This window comes from Berghia stephanieae, chromosome 4, assembly GCF_034508935.2.
Source record: "Berghia stephanieae isolate SIO BIC M18660-M18661 chromosome 4, UCSD_Bste_1.3, whole genome shotgun sequence".
NCBI lineage: Eukaryota > Metazoa > Mollusca > Gastropoda > Nudibranchia > Aeolidiidae > Berghia > Berghia stephanieae.
The window spans coordinates 7,915,278-7,936,171 of NC_088363.1; the positions used below are offsets into that span (position 1 = coordinate 7,915,278).

At 35.7% G+C, this 20,894-nt stretch overlaps 1 protein-coding gene across 1 annotated transcript; it reads right to left on the reverse strand.

The window, feature by feature from the left end:
- Window positions 1–5,826: 5,826 nt before the first annotated feature.
- On the reverse strand, window positions 5,827–19,855 carry LOC144969969 (protein RER1-like). Its single transcript, XM_078909083.1, has 7 exons — window positions 19,719–19,855; window positions 17,584–17,662; window positions 16,206–16,310; window positions 14,926–15,025; window positions 14,462–14,546; window positions 12,000–12,135; window positions 5,827–9,162 (listed from the first exon to the last, which is right to left on the reverse strand). The coding sequence occupies exons 2-7, from the start codon at window positions 17,650–17,652 to the stop codon at window positions 9,073–9,075; spliced, it is 585 nt and encodes a 194-aa protein (XP_078765209.1). The 5' UTR covers window positions 17,653–17,662; window positions 19,719–19,855; the 3' UTR covers window positions 5,827–9,072.
- Window positions 19,856–20,894: the final 1,039 nt, after the last annotated feature.

Consider the following 20,894-nt stretch of genomic DNA (forward strand, 5'->3'; position numbering starts at 1 on the left):
ACCATCACCTCCACAACCACCAACACCACTATCATCATAACCACCACCTCCACAACCACCAACACCATCATCATAACCACCAACTCCACAACCACCAACACCACTAGCATCATAACCACCACCTCCACTATCATCATCACCATCATCACAACCACCACCTCCACAACCACCAACACCACTATCATCATAACCACCACCTCCACAACCACCACTACTATCATCATAACCACCACCTCCACAACCACCACTACTATCATCATAACCACCAACACCACTATCATCATAACCACCACCTCCACAACCACCAATACTATCATCATAACCACCACCTCCACAACCACCAACACCACTATCATCATAACCACCGCCTCCACAACCACCAACATCACTATCATCATAACCACCACCTTCACTATCATCATCACCATCATCATAACCACCACCTCCACAACCACCAACACCACTATCATCATAACCACTACCTCCACAACCACCAACAACACCACCATCATCACAACCACTACCTCCACAACCACCAACAGCATCACCTTCATCACAACCACCACCTCCACCACCTCCACAACCATCGTCATCACGCCTACTTACCTATGCCTCTATATATAGTCCACATAGCCATCCTAACACCCCATGACAACCCCCTTCCCATCACCTGTGCCAACTGTTGTTCATAAACTTGTATCGCCTCTGGTTTCCCCATTTCCAAGGGGGAGCACTCATGTATGCCTCATTAGGTGTGTCAACCCACGAGACCCATCCTACGCTCTCCGACAAACAAATCGTGGAGTAAGAAAAAAAAAAAAAAGGTTTTAAAAATGCATTTCATTCTATTTATAGACACAATCCTACATTTGTGACTCGGGGTCCCTAATCGTCTGGTTTCGTTGACTCAGCGGTACGGTGTCTCGTCTCGTAGTAAAAGTCAAGCGATGTGAAGCGTGGTCAGTTGCCGCATGGGTGACAATGATCGAGGAAAATTCTGGATCCGTCGTTGTGTCCTTGGTTAAGGCACTTAACACACATTACCCCATTTGACTCATATGCGAAGGAGTACCAGGCTATCGATGCTATGTGCTTATATAAAATGCTCACAACATCCGCCAGCCGGGTATAACGCACCAACACACAAAACTGTGTGTAACCTTAACGTTTATAGTCTGATATAATTTAGTGAGAACTAATCATTAAAATGGCTATCTAAAAACATAACAAAGAGCTCCAGGAGCCGAATTAAGTATGAAGGACCACCTTTAGATGTGTCAGTCTATTTATAGTTCCTGGTTCACCCCGGCATGATACTGGATAGAGACAATCAAAGGGCCACATATTCATCTCATGTCAAGGACAGCGTGGTGTGGTTTGGTTGGTTTACACCAATGCTATCTATACACTGGTTTACATACATACGGGCGGGTGGTTGGATGGGAGCATCACCCTTGAATCATATACCTATGATGTTCGCATGGGTGTACGATCCGATAGTGATGTCGTTTCTTCTTCTCTTTACTAGCCTATCCTGCTTCTTTGGTTTGTGATTGTATTTTTGACAGGGGATATTTTTTTTTCTGTAAATCTTCTGCCTGATTGTTCTTGGTTATTTATAATTTAGCTTATGATATCTTTAGGTTATGATTTTGATTTACATTTGTACTATTTTTGTTAGATTGCTTGTTTTTTTGTTTCAGCGGTCTCTCATATAACCTCAATTGTGTTGGAAGAGACCTAAAGCAACAAACAAACAAACATACATACATACGGCATTCTTTATCTAGCTGGTGATGGTGGTTGTGATGATGATGATGATGTTCATGTCGATGGTGGTGATGATGATAATAAAATAAATAAATAAATAAAATTCCTTTATTCATCCCCAAGAAGAAATTTGTCCTTGATCTATTCCAAGGGAAGACCGGAATAACCCAGGCGTCAGCCGCAGAGCAGCGCCTCAAAGTGAGCTAGGGCGAGGTGACTTGCTCAAGGCCACACAACGCAGCGGCGGTGATTGAACTCGGTACCTTTCGGGTAGGAAGCAAAGACCGTAGCACTGAGCCACGCTGCCTCACATGTTGATAATGTTGTGGTGATAATATAATGGTGGTAGTCATGATGATTTGCCGCGCATAACTTCGACAGTGTCAGCATGGATGTTCCTTGCGTGAAATGATTTCTAAAGAGCAGTTTTTAAATGAGAGGTAGGAAATTGGATTGTAATGGAGCGTGAGGTCGTTGGGGAATTGATGTGAAACTATAGGGGATAGAAAGAGAGAGAGAGAGAGAGAGAGAGAGAGAGAGAGAGAGAGAGAGAGAAAGAGAGAGAGAGAGAGAGGAGAGGAAGAAGAACGGGGGAGGAGGTGAAGAAGGGAGGAGCAGGGATAAGGAGGAGGAGTAGAGGAACAGAGAGAGGAGGAGAAGGAAGGGTAGGAAAAGGGGGGAGGGCGAGGAGGAGAAGGGGAAAAAAAAATAGGGGGAGGAGGAGGAGAGAAGAGAAGGAGGGGGAGGATGAAGTAAGATGAGAACGGGGAGGAGGAAGGGGGGGGGGGGGGGAGAGGGAGGAGGAAGAGAAGAAAGAGGAGGGAAAAGGAGGAGATGATTTACAAGTCCAAAAAAAAAAAAAAATACCATCATCTTCCAAAACTAACACTATACATTTGACTGTTTCACTCCTAGCTAGGGTATCTGGCTAAGGCCTGGACAAAACCAAGTAATCTCATTCCAAGACAAAGACAGAATGCAAATTGGAAAACAGATATAGAGGGATAGAAGACACAGTAAGTACCTCCCTGCCCACTATGGTAGGTCAGGAATCCCACCCAGCCTCCCCTCACTGCCCACTATGGGACCATTGGTCTCAGTTCAAAATAAAGACATAAAGTCACATGGAAAGACAGAAGAGAGAGCAAAAGTGCAAACCAATGCAGCAGCAACTAACTCGCTTTTGTTGTTTATTTTGAAGGGTTTTACGGCGCTTGCAACTCATTAAGGTCATACTATGTTTGTTTGTTTTTAAGGGTTTTACGGCGCTTGCAACACATTAAGGTCATATCAGCGCCAGTAAAAAGGAAGAAAATGGGAAAGTTAAAAAGTTCTAGAATTACAATTAAATCACCCATGAAAAGGTAAGACAAAGGGGAATTGGTTCAAACAAGAAACAGATGTAGATTCCAAGAGTACACTATCAAAGTACTTAGTTTGAGATCACCTAAAAGTCTCATTCAGACACAAGCACAGGTCTCCACTAAGAGGGATACACTCAAATGTTTTCAAACCATATAAAATATGTAAATAAAACATAATAAAGTAACAGAGATATGATTTACAAGGAAAAAATATCATCTCCCAACTATTCATAACTATACATTTGACTGTTTCCCTCCCAGCTAGAGTATCCGACCAGGGTCAGTACAAAACCAAGTAATCTCATTCCAAGACAAAGACAGAAAGCAAGTTGGAAAACAAATATAGGGGGATAGAAGACACAGAAAGTGCCTCCCTGCCCAGTAAGGGAGGTCGGGAACCCAATCAAGAAAAACATTCTAGATGTACAATTAAAAGGACTTACGGAAAAAGTAAGACAAAGGGGAATGGTTCAAATAGGGAACACATGTAGATTCTAAGAGCATACTATCAGTGTACTTGTTTGAGATTACCTAAAAGTCTCACCCAGGCACCAGTACAAGTTCCCACTAAGAGGAACATACTCAAATGTTTCCAAATCACATGCTAACATTTTTTACAAATCCACCGTACAATGAACATGAATAACAAAATGATAAACTACCTCTTTCTGCATCATTATCAATTTATTCGTAGAATCTGTATTCTGTACATCAAATAATAATGACAATAATGATATTATTATAATTGTGTTAATTGATGACGATGACGATGATGGTGACGATGATTTATACAATCAAGTAATAAATGGAACTCAATGCAAACATCAACTAAATCTCTGTTAAATACTTAAACATTTGACTATCTTGTTGTTTCACTGTCAACAGCGAAAGAAAATGAAAAAAAAATATTATAAAAAGGTGGTTATAATTAGATAATACAAATTAATAATAGAATTGAGTACACCAATAAAGGGACATGCTTTGACATTTGAAACCACTACCCGCCCCCCACCCTTGACATTAATATTACCCCTGAAATATACAACTGATAGAATAAAATTTTCGCATTGGGTTGTTCAAAATATCCCCAAACTGATGCATGTCAATATATTTTGAAAGCAACTGACAATATCTTGCCAACTCCATCATTATTTTCAAACCCAGTCAAATGTTTTATCAAAAACTGGAGAAAGATCTAAATATTCACCAGTTTATCCATTTATTTCTTTTCCACAATTTTGAAGAAACCTCAGACAAATGTAAAATCCTGCCAAAATGAAATGCCAGACTGACCTTTATTGCCACAAAATTTATTATAATTTATCTGTTGTAAATAACCAATTAGTATGTTGTAAATCAAGAAATTACACAAAATTTCAACGAAATGTCAATTCAAATATCTACCTGCCGCACTTACCTATTCCTGTTGAAGCAAAAATATTCCAATGAAAATGTGTACAAGAGACCAAATCATCATCACAATTAAAGGTGGGATTAATAGGAATATCTCTTATCATGAATTGGACCAAAACAATACATACCTAATTCTATCTTCAAATAAAAGATGGCATTTGACTCGGAGAATCACAATATTATAGAAAAGAATTCTTTTGAAAGTACACGCATGTTCAACGTCTCTGTCCAGAGTACAATGAACAAGAAATCACACAATATTCAATATTAAGGCAGCCATCACTTTGTCATAACAACTGAAAACGAATTCAAATAAAAAAAAAAAAACACAGAAAAACTCATAACAGATATACACATCTGTAGTCTAAACTGACATTTCATTCAAGTTCAAAGAAAAAAAAGCAAACTGGATATTTTATCGGTGACAAGCTGGAAATAAATAAAGACACAGTTCAAACATTTTAAATTTGAATCGATACAGTTAGGCTTTTCGATTCTTAGACAAATAAAACAAGCTCTTCAAATTATGTTGAATCCGTTTCTCAATGACGAATAAATAATCAGAGTGAAAAAGCAGAAGAAAAAATGCGTCATTAAAAAGAAACTTTTCACAGAAACAAAGTTCTATACAGATAGAATTATAAGCACGAGGCCATAGATATTTTAGCAAATACGATACACTTTTGCTTTTTGTTCATGCAAACAATTCAAGTAGAAATTAGAAAAAAAACAAACAAAAAAAACTGTCAAAATAAATAAAAATAAAAATAAGCCTTTCAGTTGAAATGGAAATCAGTCAAAGTGACAACAAACCTTTTGTATGGTTGATGGATGTCCAAAAAATATAAAATATTTTCTAAAAAATGTGAGCGATCAGAAATCATACAAAAACGACAAAGAAAGCAACAGTACCAAAAGATAAATCATTTTCTCACAGTTTGGCCCATATCAATCAAATTCCATTCACAATAGAATCCATATCGTTATATCAAAATATATTACAACTCTAAATAAAGTGAATACATAATAAATAATAATAATAATAATAATAATAATAATAATAATAATAATAATAATAATAATAATAATAATAATAATAATAATAATAATAATAACAGATACATTAAAAAAAAGTTTTCATACCATTCATTAAAGAAAGAAAAACAAACAACCAAAATTCCTAAACCCCAAACCTTATCTGCTTGTTATCGATAAATTTTCTACTGAATCATAAGGCTGGTATCAGAACAAGTGAGCTATCGACCATAATTAAAGTCAATTTTTATTTTTCGAGTTACTATGATGCCCTTTATAAAACTGCAATAGACATCCATAAAATTTTAAAAAGATCAATACAGATTCACATGAAACATTGACGAGTCTGAAACTAAATTTAGCCTGGATAGAAGAGGGAAAATGAACTGATGAATTTCTAAAAATGATGGGACAGCTCACTTATCCCTTAAACCATTCACATTTGAACACATCAATCAATAGTATTTAATTGTAATGACTGTGGATTAAAACTGAGGAAATTAATCCAATTGATGTAAAAAAACAAAAACAGCACCACACGAGGAAAAAAGAAATATAGCAAACTGAATTAACCACAAATAAAGGAATTCACTACAACGATTTCCAGAAGGCCGTTACTAAATATAACATCATTGCTGCCAGCTCTCTTTGAGCAAAAAATTAAAAAATCAATAAATAGTAAAGACCCTAATGATCACATAGCCATGACAAAATGAATTTGTTTTCAGGCCAAAAAGTCTCCATACCTTCTGTTTAAACTCCAATATCTGAAATAGGTGGGATACACTGGAACATGACAGTTTGTCTTTGGAGACATTTTTATAACACTGCATATCAAGGGCATAAGTAGAAGAGAGAGGATTTTGAGAAAAAAAATTCAAAACCAGTGCAGCCTCTTCAATACCAATTGTCATGTGTGTTTAGATCACATGACCATTCAAGTCAAATAATAGGATTGTGGTTTGTCTCTGTTGATGACAAGGGAAGGGGAGAGGTTGGGCTTTAATATAAGCACAAAAAACTATACCAATAATTTTACTTCTCACGTCCATTCCATGGTTAGAGTTAGAGTGATGTGCTCTTGACATGTTAATGCCAACTGATGGTAATTCGTGAGTTACTGTGAGTTCAGTCAATACTCATGTCAGTTCCAGTACACCAGATTGTTTCAACTACAATTTCATCGGGATGATTGGCAGCTATGCATTGTTCTTTGAGGGATAAAGAAATATACAACCTTCAACAAAACACAGAATGGATAAATTACCAACAGATTGTTAAAATGATTAATTTAAAAAGACCCTACAACTACAACAGCTTACAGTTACAGGTTGTTATCCATTCATCAACGACATAAAAGCCGAAAACAAAAGAACAGAAATATATTCACATCCAAGACCAAATTGAGACCAACAGTCAAATCAAATAGAAGCTTCAATGAACAAAATCTGATATGTGATTCACCGTAATGACACCAACCTCTCATCACTCTTTAGGGTTTTGTTGACAAAGGGCAAACCCGATACATCCATATCATCTGTCTTTGTTAAATACATGGAAGCTTCCATTCCATTTGACTGGTGATATTTATTTCTTCCAGCTTCAAGCAGCTAAAGTTGCATTAAAACCAAATATAAAAAACATAAAATTTAAATTACTCGATTCTAAAAAATAAGCAAATAATGAATTGAATCCTCGAGGACTTGCACAGCGATAATAATGACTCCCAATGAATGTCTGTGTCTTTTACTCTGCTTAACATGAAATTATAAAATTAATTATTCGATACTATAGAAACACAATACCGAATAGCACAGCACACTCAAGACACTGCTGCAGTCCATTTTAATCTAGCCCTACACATTAGAGCCATTTTTAAAAACTGTAAGTTTATGGCTCACTAGAGTATGAATTGTCCTTAATGGGTACAACAAAGGTATCCACACCCAAGTTTCTGATACACCAGAATTACTGGCCAATATTTCATTTTTATTTTCCCCTTCAATACTGGAGTCCAAAATCTTATGACAAAAATCGTATCCGATCCAAACTCCACAAAACAATGTGTCTGAAGAATGGGCAAAAAATTAGCAGAAAAATTCCAAAGCCCCCACCCCCACCAATCCAAAAATGACCAGAAATATTTCATAGCCCCCACCACCACCCCATCTATGAACATCTGACATCTGAATAAGATATAACCACTAACAGTCTGTATCGTCTTGCCCCACTGATTAGATTCCAGGAACCACCCGTCACTAGTTTTAAATAGAACCACTTTATACCATTCCGCATAGTATGAACTTCTTTTACTCTTTACCGATTTCAAATCAATAAATTACAAGCTGCAATATGATGTTTTAAAGGGAAAGTGTCATTAATTTTTTTCTTGTTGTTGCAACTTTTGACGTTCTTATTAATATATCTCAAATTCTAAAAGTCTGAACAGCTTGTACTTGGTATCCAATTAAAGAACAATCTGTTGAAAATATAGATGAATGAAGAATTTATTGTATTACTTTCCTTTGTTTACGAAATTATATTTTGCCTTTATTCTGAACTGCAATGTTGTTGACTTTTGATAAAAAAGAAGTGAAGACGAACGAACACATGAGGCATTTCGGTGTTATTTTATCTTATCTTATTGACTTTTGACTTGATTATTAGACAAATATTACATGGTGCCGAAACCCGGGATCGAACCAGGGACCTTTAGATTATTGACCGGCCCATTCAGAGATTGGTTCCATTGGAATTGGATCAGACTGAGGATCAATCTGAGGATTGGTCTACTAGTGATGATAAATCCTTTCTTGAGAACAATATAAAGACTTGTGATGAACGCTTGGTAGAGAATGAGAGAGTTGGGTCAATGGGAGAATCACAAAGAAGTCGTCTGGCCGTTCTATTAGGCCTAGAAATGTGTTGGATCTTTAAATGTTGGTTGAAACTAAATGCATTTTAGTCTTATGACTATGACTTTGTTCTAACTCTATTCTTGATTATTTCGTTCGTATTTTTTGTAATTTTGCCTGAGCAGAAAGCAATTCTGTGACTTTATGTTCTCTTTGATTTCCCTTAGTAACGGGTATCTTTGGGTAATTATTTGAGATTATTACTTATGATTAATGAGAATATCATGTAAAAACTCCTCTTTTCAATGGTACAGGGTTTACATTTATATCTTTTCAAATGACTTTGACAATATTTTATGGCATGCTGACATAACGGTTAAAATACAAAACCAACTCCAGACCAAGTCATAATAAAATACAGACCAAAAGCAATCTTTCAATTCCTACTAGACTCCAGTGTTAGCCAAAATGAGTGAGGTCAGCTTAAAATAGACAACACAATAACATCTCAAATAAATAGCATGCACAAAAATGATAAAAAAGTGAGCTAGGCATTTAAATTCCTCTCCCCATTAATATCTAGATCATGTATACAATTGTATGGAAAATAACAGAATTTCTAGAATAATTGGCCATTATGAAGATACGACTTTGCCAGTGTCTTCTTTGCCCTTATACCGAGCTTTTCCATGAGAAAATGGCAGGTATCTGTACTTGATCATATGCTGAAAAGGAAAATAAAATAAAAATCAATTTGTTTTTACATTAAATGGGTTAAAATTTTCATCCTACTTTAGAGGAAAAAAAAAATAATTAAAAAGTAAGAAAATAAATAATGCCAATGTCAAAGACTTCAGCTGTCCTACTCGACCAACAAAACTCAATCATAAAAATAAAACAAAAACAAAAACGTACCGTTTTGCAATATCTTTGTGAAAAGTTTAAGTCATGTGACACAGACAAGCTTTTACTTAATTCAAATAATGACGTCATACATCAATCTCACCATCACCAACAAGTCTCTGTCACAATCAACCAGTATCTGTCACAATCAACAAGTATCTGTCACAATCAACAAGTATCTGTCACAATCAACAAGTATCTGTCACAATTAACCAGTATCTGTCACAATTAACCAGTATCTGTCACAATCAACCAGTATCTGTCACAATCAACCAGTATCTGTCACAATCAACCAGCCTCTGTCACAATTAACCAGTATCTCTCACAATCAACCAGTATCTGTCACAATTAACCAGTATCTGTCACAATTAACCAGTATCTGTCACAATCAACCAGTTTCTGTCACAATCAACCATTATCTGTCACAATCAACCAGTATCTGTCACAATCAACCAGTATCTGTCACAATCAACCAGTATCTGTCACAATCAACCAGTATCTGCCACAATCAACCAGTATCTGTCACAATCAACCATTATCTGTCACAATCAACCATTATCTGTCACAATCAACCAGTATCTGTCACAATCAACCAGTATCTGTCACAATCAACCATTATCTGTCACAATCAACCATTATCTGTCACAATCAACCAGTATCTGTCACAATCAACCAGTATCTGTCACAATCAACCAGCCTCTGTCACAATCAACCAGTATCTGTCACAATCAACCAGTATCTGTCACAATCAACCAGTATCTGTCACAATCAACCAGTCTGTCACAATCAACCAGTCTGTCACAATCAACCAGTATCTGTCACAATCAACCATTATCTGTCACAATCAACCATTATCTGTCACAATCAACCATTATCTGTCACAATCAACCATTATCTGTCACAATCAACCAGTATCTGTCACAATCAACCATTATCTGTCACAATCAACCATTATCTGTCACAATCAACCAGTATCTGTCACAATCAACAAGTATCTGTCACAATCAAAAAGTATCTGTCACAATCAAAAAGTATCTGTCACACGACCTGCTTTTCAATTCTTGCCACAATTTATGGGCGGCCATTGGAAGTTCCTGCGTTCGAGACTCGAGAGGTGCATAGCTGAGTCCTTAGAAGGGACTCTTAACTCACATTCCCTCATCGTACTCAGGTGTAAAATGAGTACCAGGCCGTTAACATCGGTCTCTGTCTGAAAAAAATTGTAATATCGCCTGACAGGCATCATGTGTTGCCCTACATGTTAAATGTTACTATTGTCTCGTTTCATGAATATTGCACAAAATAAAAGCTCTTTATTCAATTCTTGGGACAATTTATGGAATGACTTTGACAAGTTGACACATTCCAATCTATATTGCAGACCTGCCAACCCTTCTTATTCCAAAAGTTAAAGGGTTGGCAGGTATCATCTATATTCCAATGCTGGAAGGAACAAGTCAGGGTTTCCAGGAATTCAAGGAAAATAAAATTCCAGACCTTGTCCTGACCCATTCAAGACCCTGTTTAAGTTGGGGTTTTTTCCAGACTACAGGGCAATACGACTCCAAAGCTTACTTAGAATTATTTGGGTAACTCTGGGAAACCTTAACAATTCCAGGAGGGATTGTCAAGCACCAGAAGGCAAAAATCTGGCGGGTCCCCAAATGGTGGATAGGGGGATGCGCTGTATTGGTGTAGCGACGAATATTAAATAAGCAGTCCTGGACCAAATTATAGGAGACCCTTTGGGAAGACCGAGTATCCATCAGTCACCCATGCTAGGGTTACAAACTCACAGCCTTGTGGGCAGCCTTGGTTGAGCAAAGGCTAAGGAAGCCTATCCTAGATCCAAACAGAAAAGCAGGACGAAGATGAAGCCGCTTGGCCGAAAGATTCAAACAGCCTAGACATGTGTTGCTGCTGAACCCAAAAACTGGAACGACATGCAAACACTCCCCAACAAAATTATCCAGGTAACTGTCATAACCAAGATAATGAAACCGAACAATGGTGCATTCATTTTTTAAAAGATGAGAGAATTTTATCATCTTTAAATTAGGTTAGATTTAACAATTTTCCAAAGTAGAAAGTCGCCAGCTTGAACATGAAATAAAGCAGCCTTACTCATATATCCCACTACAATCGTGTACTAATTCCTTAACATGAGTCCAAAACCTAGCCGTAACCCTACACGAATTAAGAACCAGTCAACTTGAAATCCATGTCTATTTACACAATTCTCAAATGAACAAATTAAATAATGGGGTTTCCAGGAGAAACTGTCACATCCAAAATCTTATCAATGTCCTGAAAGAAAAAAGTCCAACAAACAAACAAACCCTACCTCGTACCTCAATTCTGAATTGGGTTACAACTGAAGAATCATGTGACTGTCAATTCACGTATGGCTGTCAAGAAGGCTGAACGCGTCTTGTTTTGTCTGATTAATTAATGCAAAGAATTGTGTTTTTTTAAATTCTAATTGGATTGGTATACATTTTTGGATTTGTTATATCTACTATCTCCCAATGGTGTGGTGCCTGGAAAGTTTGAGAAAAGTGAAAATCCTAAATTCCTGACCCCAAAGAGCCTATACTAATCCTAACCTTTTCCCCTTGAAATCCTGGGCTGCTGAGAACCCTGACAGCAGATGACTTACCTTGATTTGTCGTTTCATGGTGAGCGTAAAGAGGATGATGAAATAGACAACAAGAATAGGCCAAAACACGGGGATGTTGAGGGCCTCAAAGAACGTACATATCATGGCTATTGTGATGGACTTGGTTACAGAATACCTGAAAACAAACAGAATAAACATTTGGAAACACAAATGTAAAAAGGAATAAACAAAAACGAATATAAAAGCTTCAAAAAAGACAAAATACCAAACACGGAACGTTTCATGCTCAAAACCCTTCTTCAGCAAAAAAAAAAAAAAAAACAGCAAACAAACAAACAAACCATATAGATCTACTTAAAAACCCAGATAGCACGTTAAGATTTCAAAATGGGTCAAATCACACTATATTTTGTTTAGTTTTATCCCCTCAAAAATTAACTTCACCCTGAACTGTGCTAGCTATAATGTATTATAAATAAAATCAAATGAAGGACAGAATTAGGGTAAATGCAGAGTAATCACATGATATTGTATCCAGCTGAAAATCTTTCACTCTCCTTTAAAGATTATCAGAGAAATGTTTTGTTGCAGCCCTATCCACGTTAATTAGCCATTTAACCCTCTCGTGTTCAGATTATTTTTGGGGGAGTAGATAATGAGTTCCCTATATGGCCATGTCAATCATGTAGACATCCTTTGATGATATAAGCCTACTCTTTGATATCTGTAGTCGCCTTTTCGTTTTCTACGGTCACTCATGGCTAAACTCCGCCCAGAAACGATTTCATAGGTCCGTCCATCACCAAATTTCAAACTTTTGTTCTCGTGAGTTCTTAAGTTTTTTGACCGAAGAACGATTGGCTACTGAGCATCTTGACCCTTCAACGATTGGTCGTTCTGGCAGCTCACGTGTCAACAGCCGTCAACAATGAATTGAATCATCGTTCAGGCAGTGGAAGACGGCCATGGAATAGTTGCGTCACATCGCCACGTTGTTGAATAAATTATCCAGGCATGGTTGATAGGTAAAAAAGCCAAATTATGTTCTAGTTACATTTGAAACAAAGTATATCACTGATCTCGTCTCATTGAGATGTAAAGAATGATATAAAAATCAAGAAAATCGGCCGATAAATAAAAAAGTTGCTAAAAAAAGCTAAAATAAACAAAAGCAATTTTTAAAATCAAATTTATTCGTAAAACAGTTGGTTTTCAACCGATTTTTATGAAACAAAGACCATTGTACTTCTTTTTTCAAGCTGATTTCAGCAATGTGACTTTCAAACTCCTCAGAATTATATTTTTTACTTTTAGATTTTAGCTTTTAGGCCTACTCAATAAGGTGTTATATTCCTTGCATAACAATAGCGTAATACATCGACGGGGAGAAGCGTCTTTGTTTCGGCCAGCTGGATAGATAGCCTGTGATTGGTCGAAGACTTTGAGACGCTTGATTCACAATTCTACACGAACGGACCCCGGCGGTCTATCAAAGAGGTGTAACAAATTTATTTACCGACTATTTTTCTTGGTGCTAAAATTACAAAGTAATAATTTCGCATCAGAAAAAATAACTCTGAAGTTCCTATCTCTTTATTACAATAAAATTGATACCTCGAATGACAAAATCGACCCACAAATAAGGGAGTTATAAATTATTCATGCTATTTTTAAAAGTTTACAATAATTGTCTTCAAAGTCATTTTTCATCACCAAAGTCGTAATTTTTTACCGATTTTTACCAAACAAAGTGCAATGTCAATGATTTTCACCCGCAAATAAAATAGGATTTAAATCGCAATTTCTGAAACGTATTTTTCTTTTCTGTCGGCAAATTTATAAAAATCAAAGCTGAAAACACCCTGCGGCAGTGACAGGGCCTGTCATTTCCTTCACAACGATTGGATTTTACTGACTGAGGCCAGTCTTGACTACCCCGTCCATGAATATTATGCCAGTGTCGGTTTTTGTCGGGTTGAATCTTAAAGAGTTAAAATGGTGTTTATAATTTTATAATTAAGAAGGAAATAAATAAGCTGCCAGAAATGTGTAAATTAATTAAATACAACAATCACTACCAAAGACAATTTTTATTTTAAAATTATTATTAACTATTATTATCATCATTATTATTTAATTAATCAATCAAGTTCGGCAACATATTAAAATTTTAAAATTTAAAGCTGAGAATATTTTTATTTGGGTCATTTTAACTGAATATTTTCCGGTGTCTGTTTCAGCTAGTAAATTCTGACTAGGAGAATAGTGAAAGTTTAAAGAAATACAATTTTTATTTCTATTCATCATTATCCAAAGTTGTCAACTAGTTTTGTCTGGGCATCTCATTTGCCATCTGATGGCCTTTTCCAAGAACGTATCGTTGAGGGAAAATGCCAATTTTGTCTATAAATAAAAAACAATGGAATGGTCCTCTATATAAAATATAAAAATAAATATATATAATGACAAATATAAAATAAATGTGAGGGGAGGTCACTCACCAAAATTTAAATTCAGGAAGTCTTCGCATAAAGGGTCTAAATTCCTCATTGTTTTTAGTAGGTAATGAAGGTCCCTCATCGACATCTGAAAACAAAAAATTAAATAAATAAATTTAAAACAAACTATAGTATTTATGGCTTTTTACACACTTGTAGTTTTCTGAATGGCAAAGATTCAACAAAACTTTTATTTATCAGTAGACTGTGGTCTCTGTACATTACGACATTAAAGAACGTTTTCAATTTGCTATAATGAAAATAATAATAGTAGATACGCCAATCTCTTAAAAGACAACATGTCAATTTCAAGCACCTGATTTGTTTTGCGTTTTTGTTATCATTAACAACGATGAATGGTATGGATGATTTCGGTTTTCCCTTTATCATTGTCAAGTCTGTTGGAAAGGGGACACCAGAAACGTACATCTCATCACATTTCACGAGAGACCTTTACAAAAACATACCTGAATCATCAAAGCCAGCAGGGTCGATTTTGGGAGTGAGAAATGCTATAAATAGATTCAGCAAATAGATTCCAAGAGCATACGTGACAATATACCAGCCCTGGAACAAATCAGAAAAAAAAACCTCATTAAAATTAAAATGGGCATTTCTAAAATCATTCGCACACTTTGACAAGTAAAGATTTATAGTTAAATTATAGAGAACTATTCTTTTCTTATCGGTGGAATTTTGGTGATTTTCAGCCAAATTCCACATTTTTCAAAACCTGGATTCAAGCATACACAAGCCATTTTATTTTATGTTTGTTTATGGCTACCAGAAGACATCATCTAACCCATAAATATTAACAAAAACTCATTTTTGTGCACCCTGTCTTCGAGAAAATTGGCTAATAATGGCATAATTTGTAATGTTTGGACCCTAGCAACGGTATTATGGTATTATTAATTCTATTAAGTGTAGCTTTGCCATTTTAAAATCTCAGCTCTTAAATTAGGCACAAAATTCATTTTTTGCACAGGTGCTCTTTAAATGTTGTTCTAAATAGCTGACATATTACGTATTTTGTAAAAAGTGGGCAATTTTAACACAAATATTTTGATATGTTAATGAAAACATCATAGCTTTTTAAATTTTCATAAATTTCTAAAATTAAGTTATCAGCTATTAGTAAAAAGGATATATCTTTGTATTAAAACAGAAATGAATGTTAAATTATTCATAACCAAAACTTTTAGAACTGAAAAAAAAAAGAAGATATTTTGTAAACAAAAATCCAAGATGCTGCCGTCACCATGGCAACCATATTGTACTTGTAAACGATGTTTAAAAATGTGTTTTCATCAATTTCTGACCATGGGCATGTTTATATTGTTTCTTTTCAATGTTTTCAAAAAATTGGTCTCTCCACCAATAGAACCTGTTCAAAGTAATGATGTGTGTTTTACATGTTCAATGTAAAATAGATATAGAACATTCTAAACGATGATGTGTTTACATGGAGAGTGACCAAAACATTCAGACACTGTGACAAATAAAGATTTATAGAGAACTATTCTTTTCTTCAAAGCGATGATGTGTATTTACATGCGAGATGCGACAAAACTTTTTAAAAAATGCAAAACAATACATCAAAGAGTTCATAAGGTCACAGTGTAATAGAGAAAACTATGAATGTTTTTATGATATCACAGAGCATATGAAAAAAAAATTGAATTGACTTCAAATCTCTGATAGGTTGTTCAAAAATGAGAAAATCCCCTGAACCATGATAATGTACCTGAAGCAAGTAGACTCGAATTAAATATGTAACAAGAAGCAGAGAACAGAAGACCCATCTGGCAGTTGTGAAGGGGGTAGCTCTATCCAAATAGTGTTGATGTAACTGGAGATGATCAAATAAATATAATATATAAATAATTAATAACAAACCCATGAATTTTAAATTTTAAGTCATCTTAAAAAACAAAAAAAAATTAAAAACAAAACACAACAAACCAAGCAAACCATTTTGTCTACCTTCAACCATTAAGTTGTAAATGTAAAAATTTTACATTATGTATCGTTCTAATTCTAATTAGAAACTGAATTAAGATTTGGCACTCCTATGGTTGTCATCCAAAACCTTTCCATCAATTCATTTGCAATCCAGGGCTGCAAGCCTCAACACAAGAAAAAGTGTAATATTCCTTGTCAAAAAGAGTAAAATTTGGAGAAAAGTGTACGATTTGAAAATGTAACTCTTCAATCATCTCACTGCCTTTCTTCTATGACAAACATTGGATATAAACGATTCTTGTATCAATTTTGTGAGGATGAAAAAGGTCAGGAACTACAGGAAAAATAAAAATAAATTATGAAGCAATGCAAATAAAACCTCTTAAATCTACCAAATAACAATTAATTGTTAAATTATATACTGTAGGAAGCATGAAAGAAACCTTACTGGGAAACAGAATCAAAATAATTTTTACATTAAAATGTTAAGACTTGATTCTCATGGAAAAAAAGTATACAAATTATCTTTTTTATTGTACAGTTGGCAACCCAGCAATTCCAGGTTTCAGGCAGCCCCCATCACTTCTATGGTTAAGACTGTTTTCATCCAAAGCCGTTCCATTTTCACATTGTCAGTAGATATTTACAATCCCAGGCTTCAAGAAGCCTCCATCACTCTCTTTCTTAAACTTGACACCGGCAATCACTTTTATCCAATAATGCAAGGTATTTGTGCTGTGATTTACAAATTATCTCCACATGTCCATTGTTAAAATCCTGGATTGATACATGTGACAAAGAGTAACTGGTCGAACTACAGCCCGAAAGTAGCTGATAATTGTAATCTGATCATATCTTAATTCAGAAAAGTGAGTGGAGCAGGCAGTTATGTTGATAACAACAAGAGATGAAGTGAGTAGGAAAGTGCCAGAAGACAATAGAGAATAAAAATTTTGCGGTGGTGATGGGGGTTTGAACCCGCAGAATTGTCGTACCAGTTAGGTCGCATGTTCAAACCCCCATCACCGCCGCGAAATTTTTATTCTCTATTGTCTTCTGGCACTTTCCTACTCACTTCATATCTTGTTGAGATCATACCTTATCACACTCTTCACCCTACATCAAAAGATTTTTAAAAGTAAAAGGCAAAAATCACATACATTTGAAATACTTTTGAAGAAATTGTACACAGCTCCTGGTGGGCTCGGGGCAGAGTCTGTGGCATCCATGTTGTCACACCTGAAAAAAAGATTAATTTTTATTATATGAATTCACCGCAATCAATCAAATATCCCTCAGTGAAACCTCTTGTCGTGCAACAACAAAACCTCTAATACTTGAAAAAGCCAGTTTCACTAGATGACCAGACAACTATTCACCATTAATAAGTGTCAATAGACTGGCGATTACACATAAATAAAGTTGGCACCACTCAGCCCTTTAGATCACCAGTTGTGTAACAGGTTCTCACTAAAGCCTCTCTAACAAAATATAAAGTTTAAGGTTACACAAAGTACTGCATGTTGGTACAATTGAATTTATCCAGCAGACAGAATGGGTGAGTATTTCACCTAAATGCATAGCATCAACAAGTTTTTAAAAATAATTCTTAATGTATAGGGTGCATGAAAAACAAACTGGAAAATAATATGATGTTTCAATACAAAGCCAAAATCAGGAGGAACTTAAGACAAAGTTTAATCAAAAAGACTCTATAGGTCAAAAACTATTCCGGTTATACCAAAGTCATTCAAAAACCAAGATATCAAAAGTTTCCAAATGTATGTTTTAGTAGTGTAGTGTTACTTATGTGAAAATGTTGCTGCTTGAAGCTCGAAGGAAAAAATAAAGATAAGTTTTGAATTGTGTAAGCTTCAATTTATTAGACAGATCTGTCTTCGTCTATTAAATTGAAGCTTACAATTCAATACTTATCTTTATTTGTTACTTTTATGTGAGAAGTTGATCTATCTTGTCGAAAAACAAATAACCAGTTGGGATAAAAACGGGAATAAGATTCTCCTTTAACAATATTACATAATTTACAATTCAAAGCAGAAATCACATTCGATTCATTTCTAAAGATGAATGGCCTCTAAATTGGTTTTCCATGAGATCAGGATCATAATAATAATCCATTCATAAAGAAAAATATGTTGGTTTTTTTTTTTTCAAAGACCTGTCCCACAAAAGCCTTAAAAATCGGTTCATAGCCACTGGGCCATATCAACTCAGTGTCAGTGGCCAGAGTACCCAAATTGACGTTGTACTTTCCATAATTAATAATAGGTAACATTTACTGAAAGCCTATGCAAGCTTTGAAAAATCAGTTTGGAGTAGTTACTTTTACAGAGGCTAAATAATACAATAGTTAAATAAAAGTCCAGTTAATGTCCAGTCTACTTGTTGAGGCTGAGGTTTTGTGCGGCTATGTGGTCTAGTGGTAAGACACTCGCTTTCAGATCGGAAGGCCCTGGGATCGAGCCTCGCTCAGCACATAGATAATTGAGTCCTTGGAGAAGACTCTTTACTCACATTCTCTCACCGTACTCAGGTGTAAAATGAATATCTGACAGTTAGTTACCGTTAACAGTTAACAGCATTGTCTCTGTCCGAAAAAAATTGTAACATCGCCCAACAGGTGTCATGTCCCGTCCTAAATGTTAAATGTTGCTGTTGGCCAGGGACCCCTTGTAAAGTGCTTTGAGCACATTTAGTGGATATTACACTATATAAAAGCTCAATTTTAAAATATTTTTTTTTTAGATAGATTGTGATTGAATGATGAATTGTTAAGTCGAGTGTCGAAATTTAATGGTACAAAGAAGCAGTGGAGTTGGTGAATTGCAAATTTATAACTGAAATTGATAAGAACGGCCCTTATTTTAACCATAACGTATGTTTCTGTTACCGGCGACAATTATTTCAATTCCAATGACTGCCAATGATTCAAATTCAATGAATAATTGAAATCCGAGTCGACGACCGGCGACCGGCAATGAAATAATCTTACTCTTAAGCATACAGTTCTATTAAACTAGACTAATTACGCCTTTTCTCTGCATCTTTGTATTCTGTAGAAATACTTGAGATAAACAAGCTTTACACTCCAAAGGTTAGTAAATATGCCCATTAAAATGAATGCAGAATGGAATGGAAATATTATTATGAAAGACAGAGGCGGACCGGATACGTCGGCTGCTACAGCTGAGATACTACGGTCTTTGTCGATTGAAATTTCTTCTCGATATAAGTTGTGATACTGTTTGAATATTCAAATAAGTATCATTCTTACCCTAATTTAAAGCGATCTGTAATATTTATGAGAAAACCATTTAGCTAGATATCTGTGAATATTTTAGCCACGTTGGAGGTTTTTATCTCGGGGAATATCCAACTGTTTTTCTTTACACTCTGGAAGGAAAGAGAGGAAGTCTCAACAAGCTTCCTTTGAAGTGACACGATATATCAAATCAGTATCATTCGCTTAAACACGCTTCTAATCCGTTTTTGTAATATGATACCGGAAAATGCAGAAAAATAATGTTAGGCAAGGTTATCCTCGAGGAGTCTATGTCTTATTTGCAGAAGAACCATAGCCCAAATTATGATTATAGTCTCATTTCTCAATATTGTAGTGGAAATACTCTCGAACCAACTATAATATGATCACATCGAGGGTGGGACCTCAGATCAAGTACCCTCTCCATACATTTTCACATTTGGACAAAATGTGATTTTTTGTAAGAATAGGCGATATGTTTGTGTCTTATTTGTCTCCTGACGAAGGTCAAGGACCAAAACGTTGTTTGTTTTGTGTTGTCCCATTTATATGGTTGATAGTTGGGGGGGGGGGGGGTGAACAGCTTCAAAACCTATTCCACAGATCCCCCCCCCCCTCCCCACTCCCATACACACACCAATTCGCCACTGAATTTTTTAAAAAGCTGACACAAGCAGGGGTCAACAGTAGGGACGAAAATCAGATGAAGATGCAGGGTACTCTCAGGGTACTCTGACAAAAACACGTTTGAAAAAAATTTGGTCAGAAATCGTTTCCATCAAATATTTGACTGACTAAAATAGCTATCAACTTATCAAATTATACTCTCAAAAACGTATCCGAAAACGAATACCTAGTTGATATCACAGGACTGAAAGTTGGTTGCAAATTGAGGCTACCATTTTTTTAAAAATCAATATTTGAAGTAAACGTTTTCTGGTCAGATTAAAAATCGATGTCGTCAAAGTTTGGCGGCATTCCCCGAGCACTCGAGCCTCAAGTGAAGTCAAACTTGTATAAAACGACCATCACAGGATTCAATGGCTGCTGCAAAATAAGAGATGTCACCATTGACAAGTCTGCGTATCTTGAAATATTTTGTTTATTAAAACAAAACGCGCGCGCGCGCGCGCGCACACACACACACACACACACACACACACACACACACAAAACCCCAATAAATTT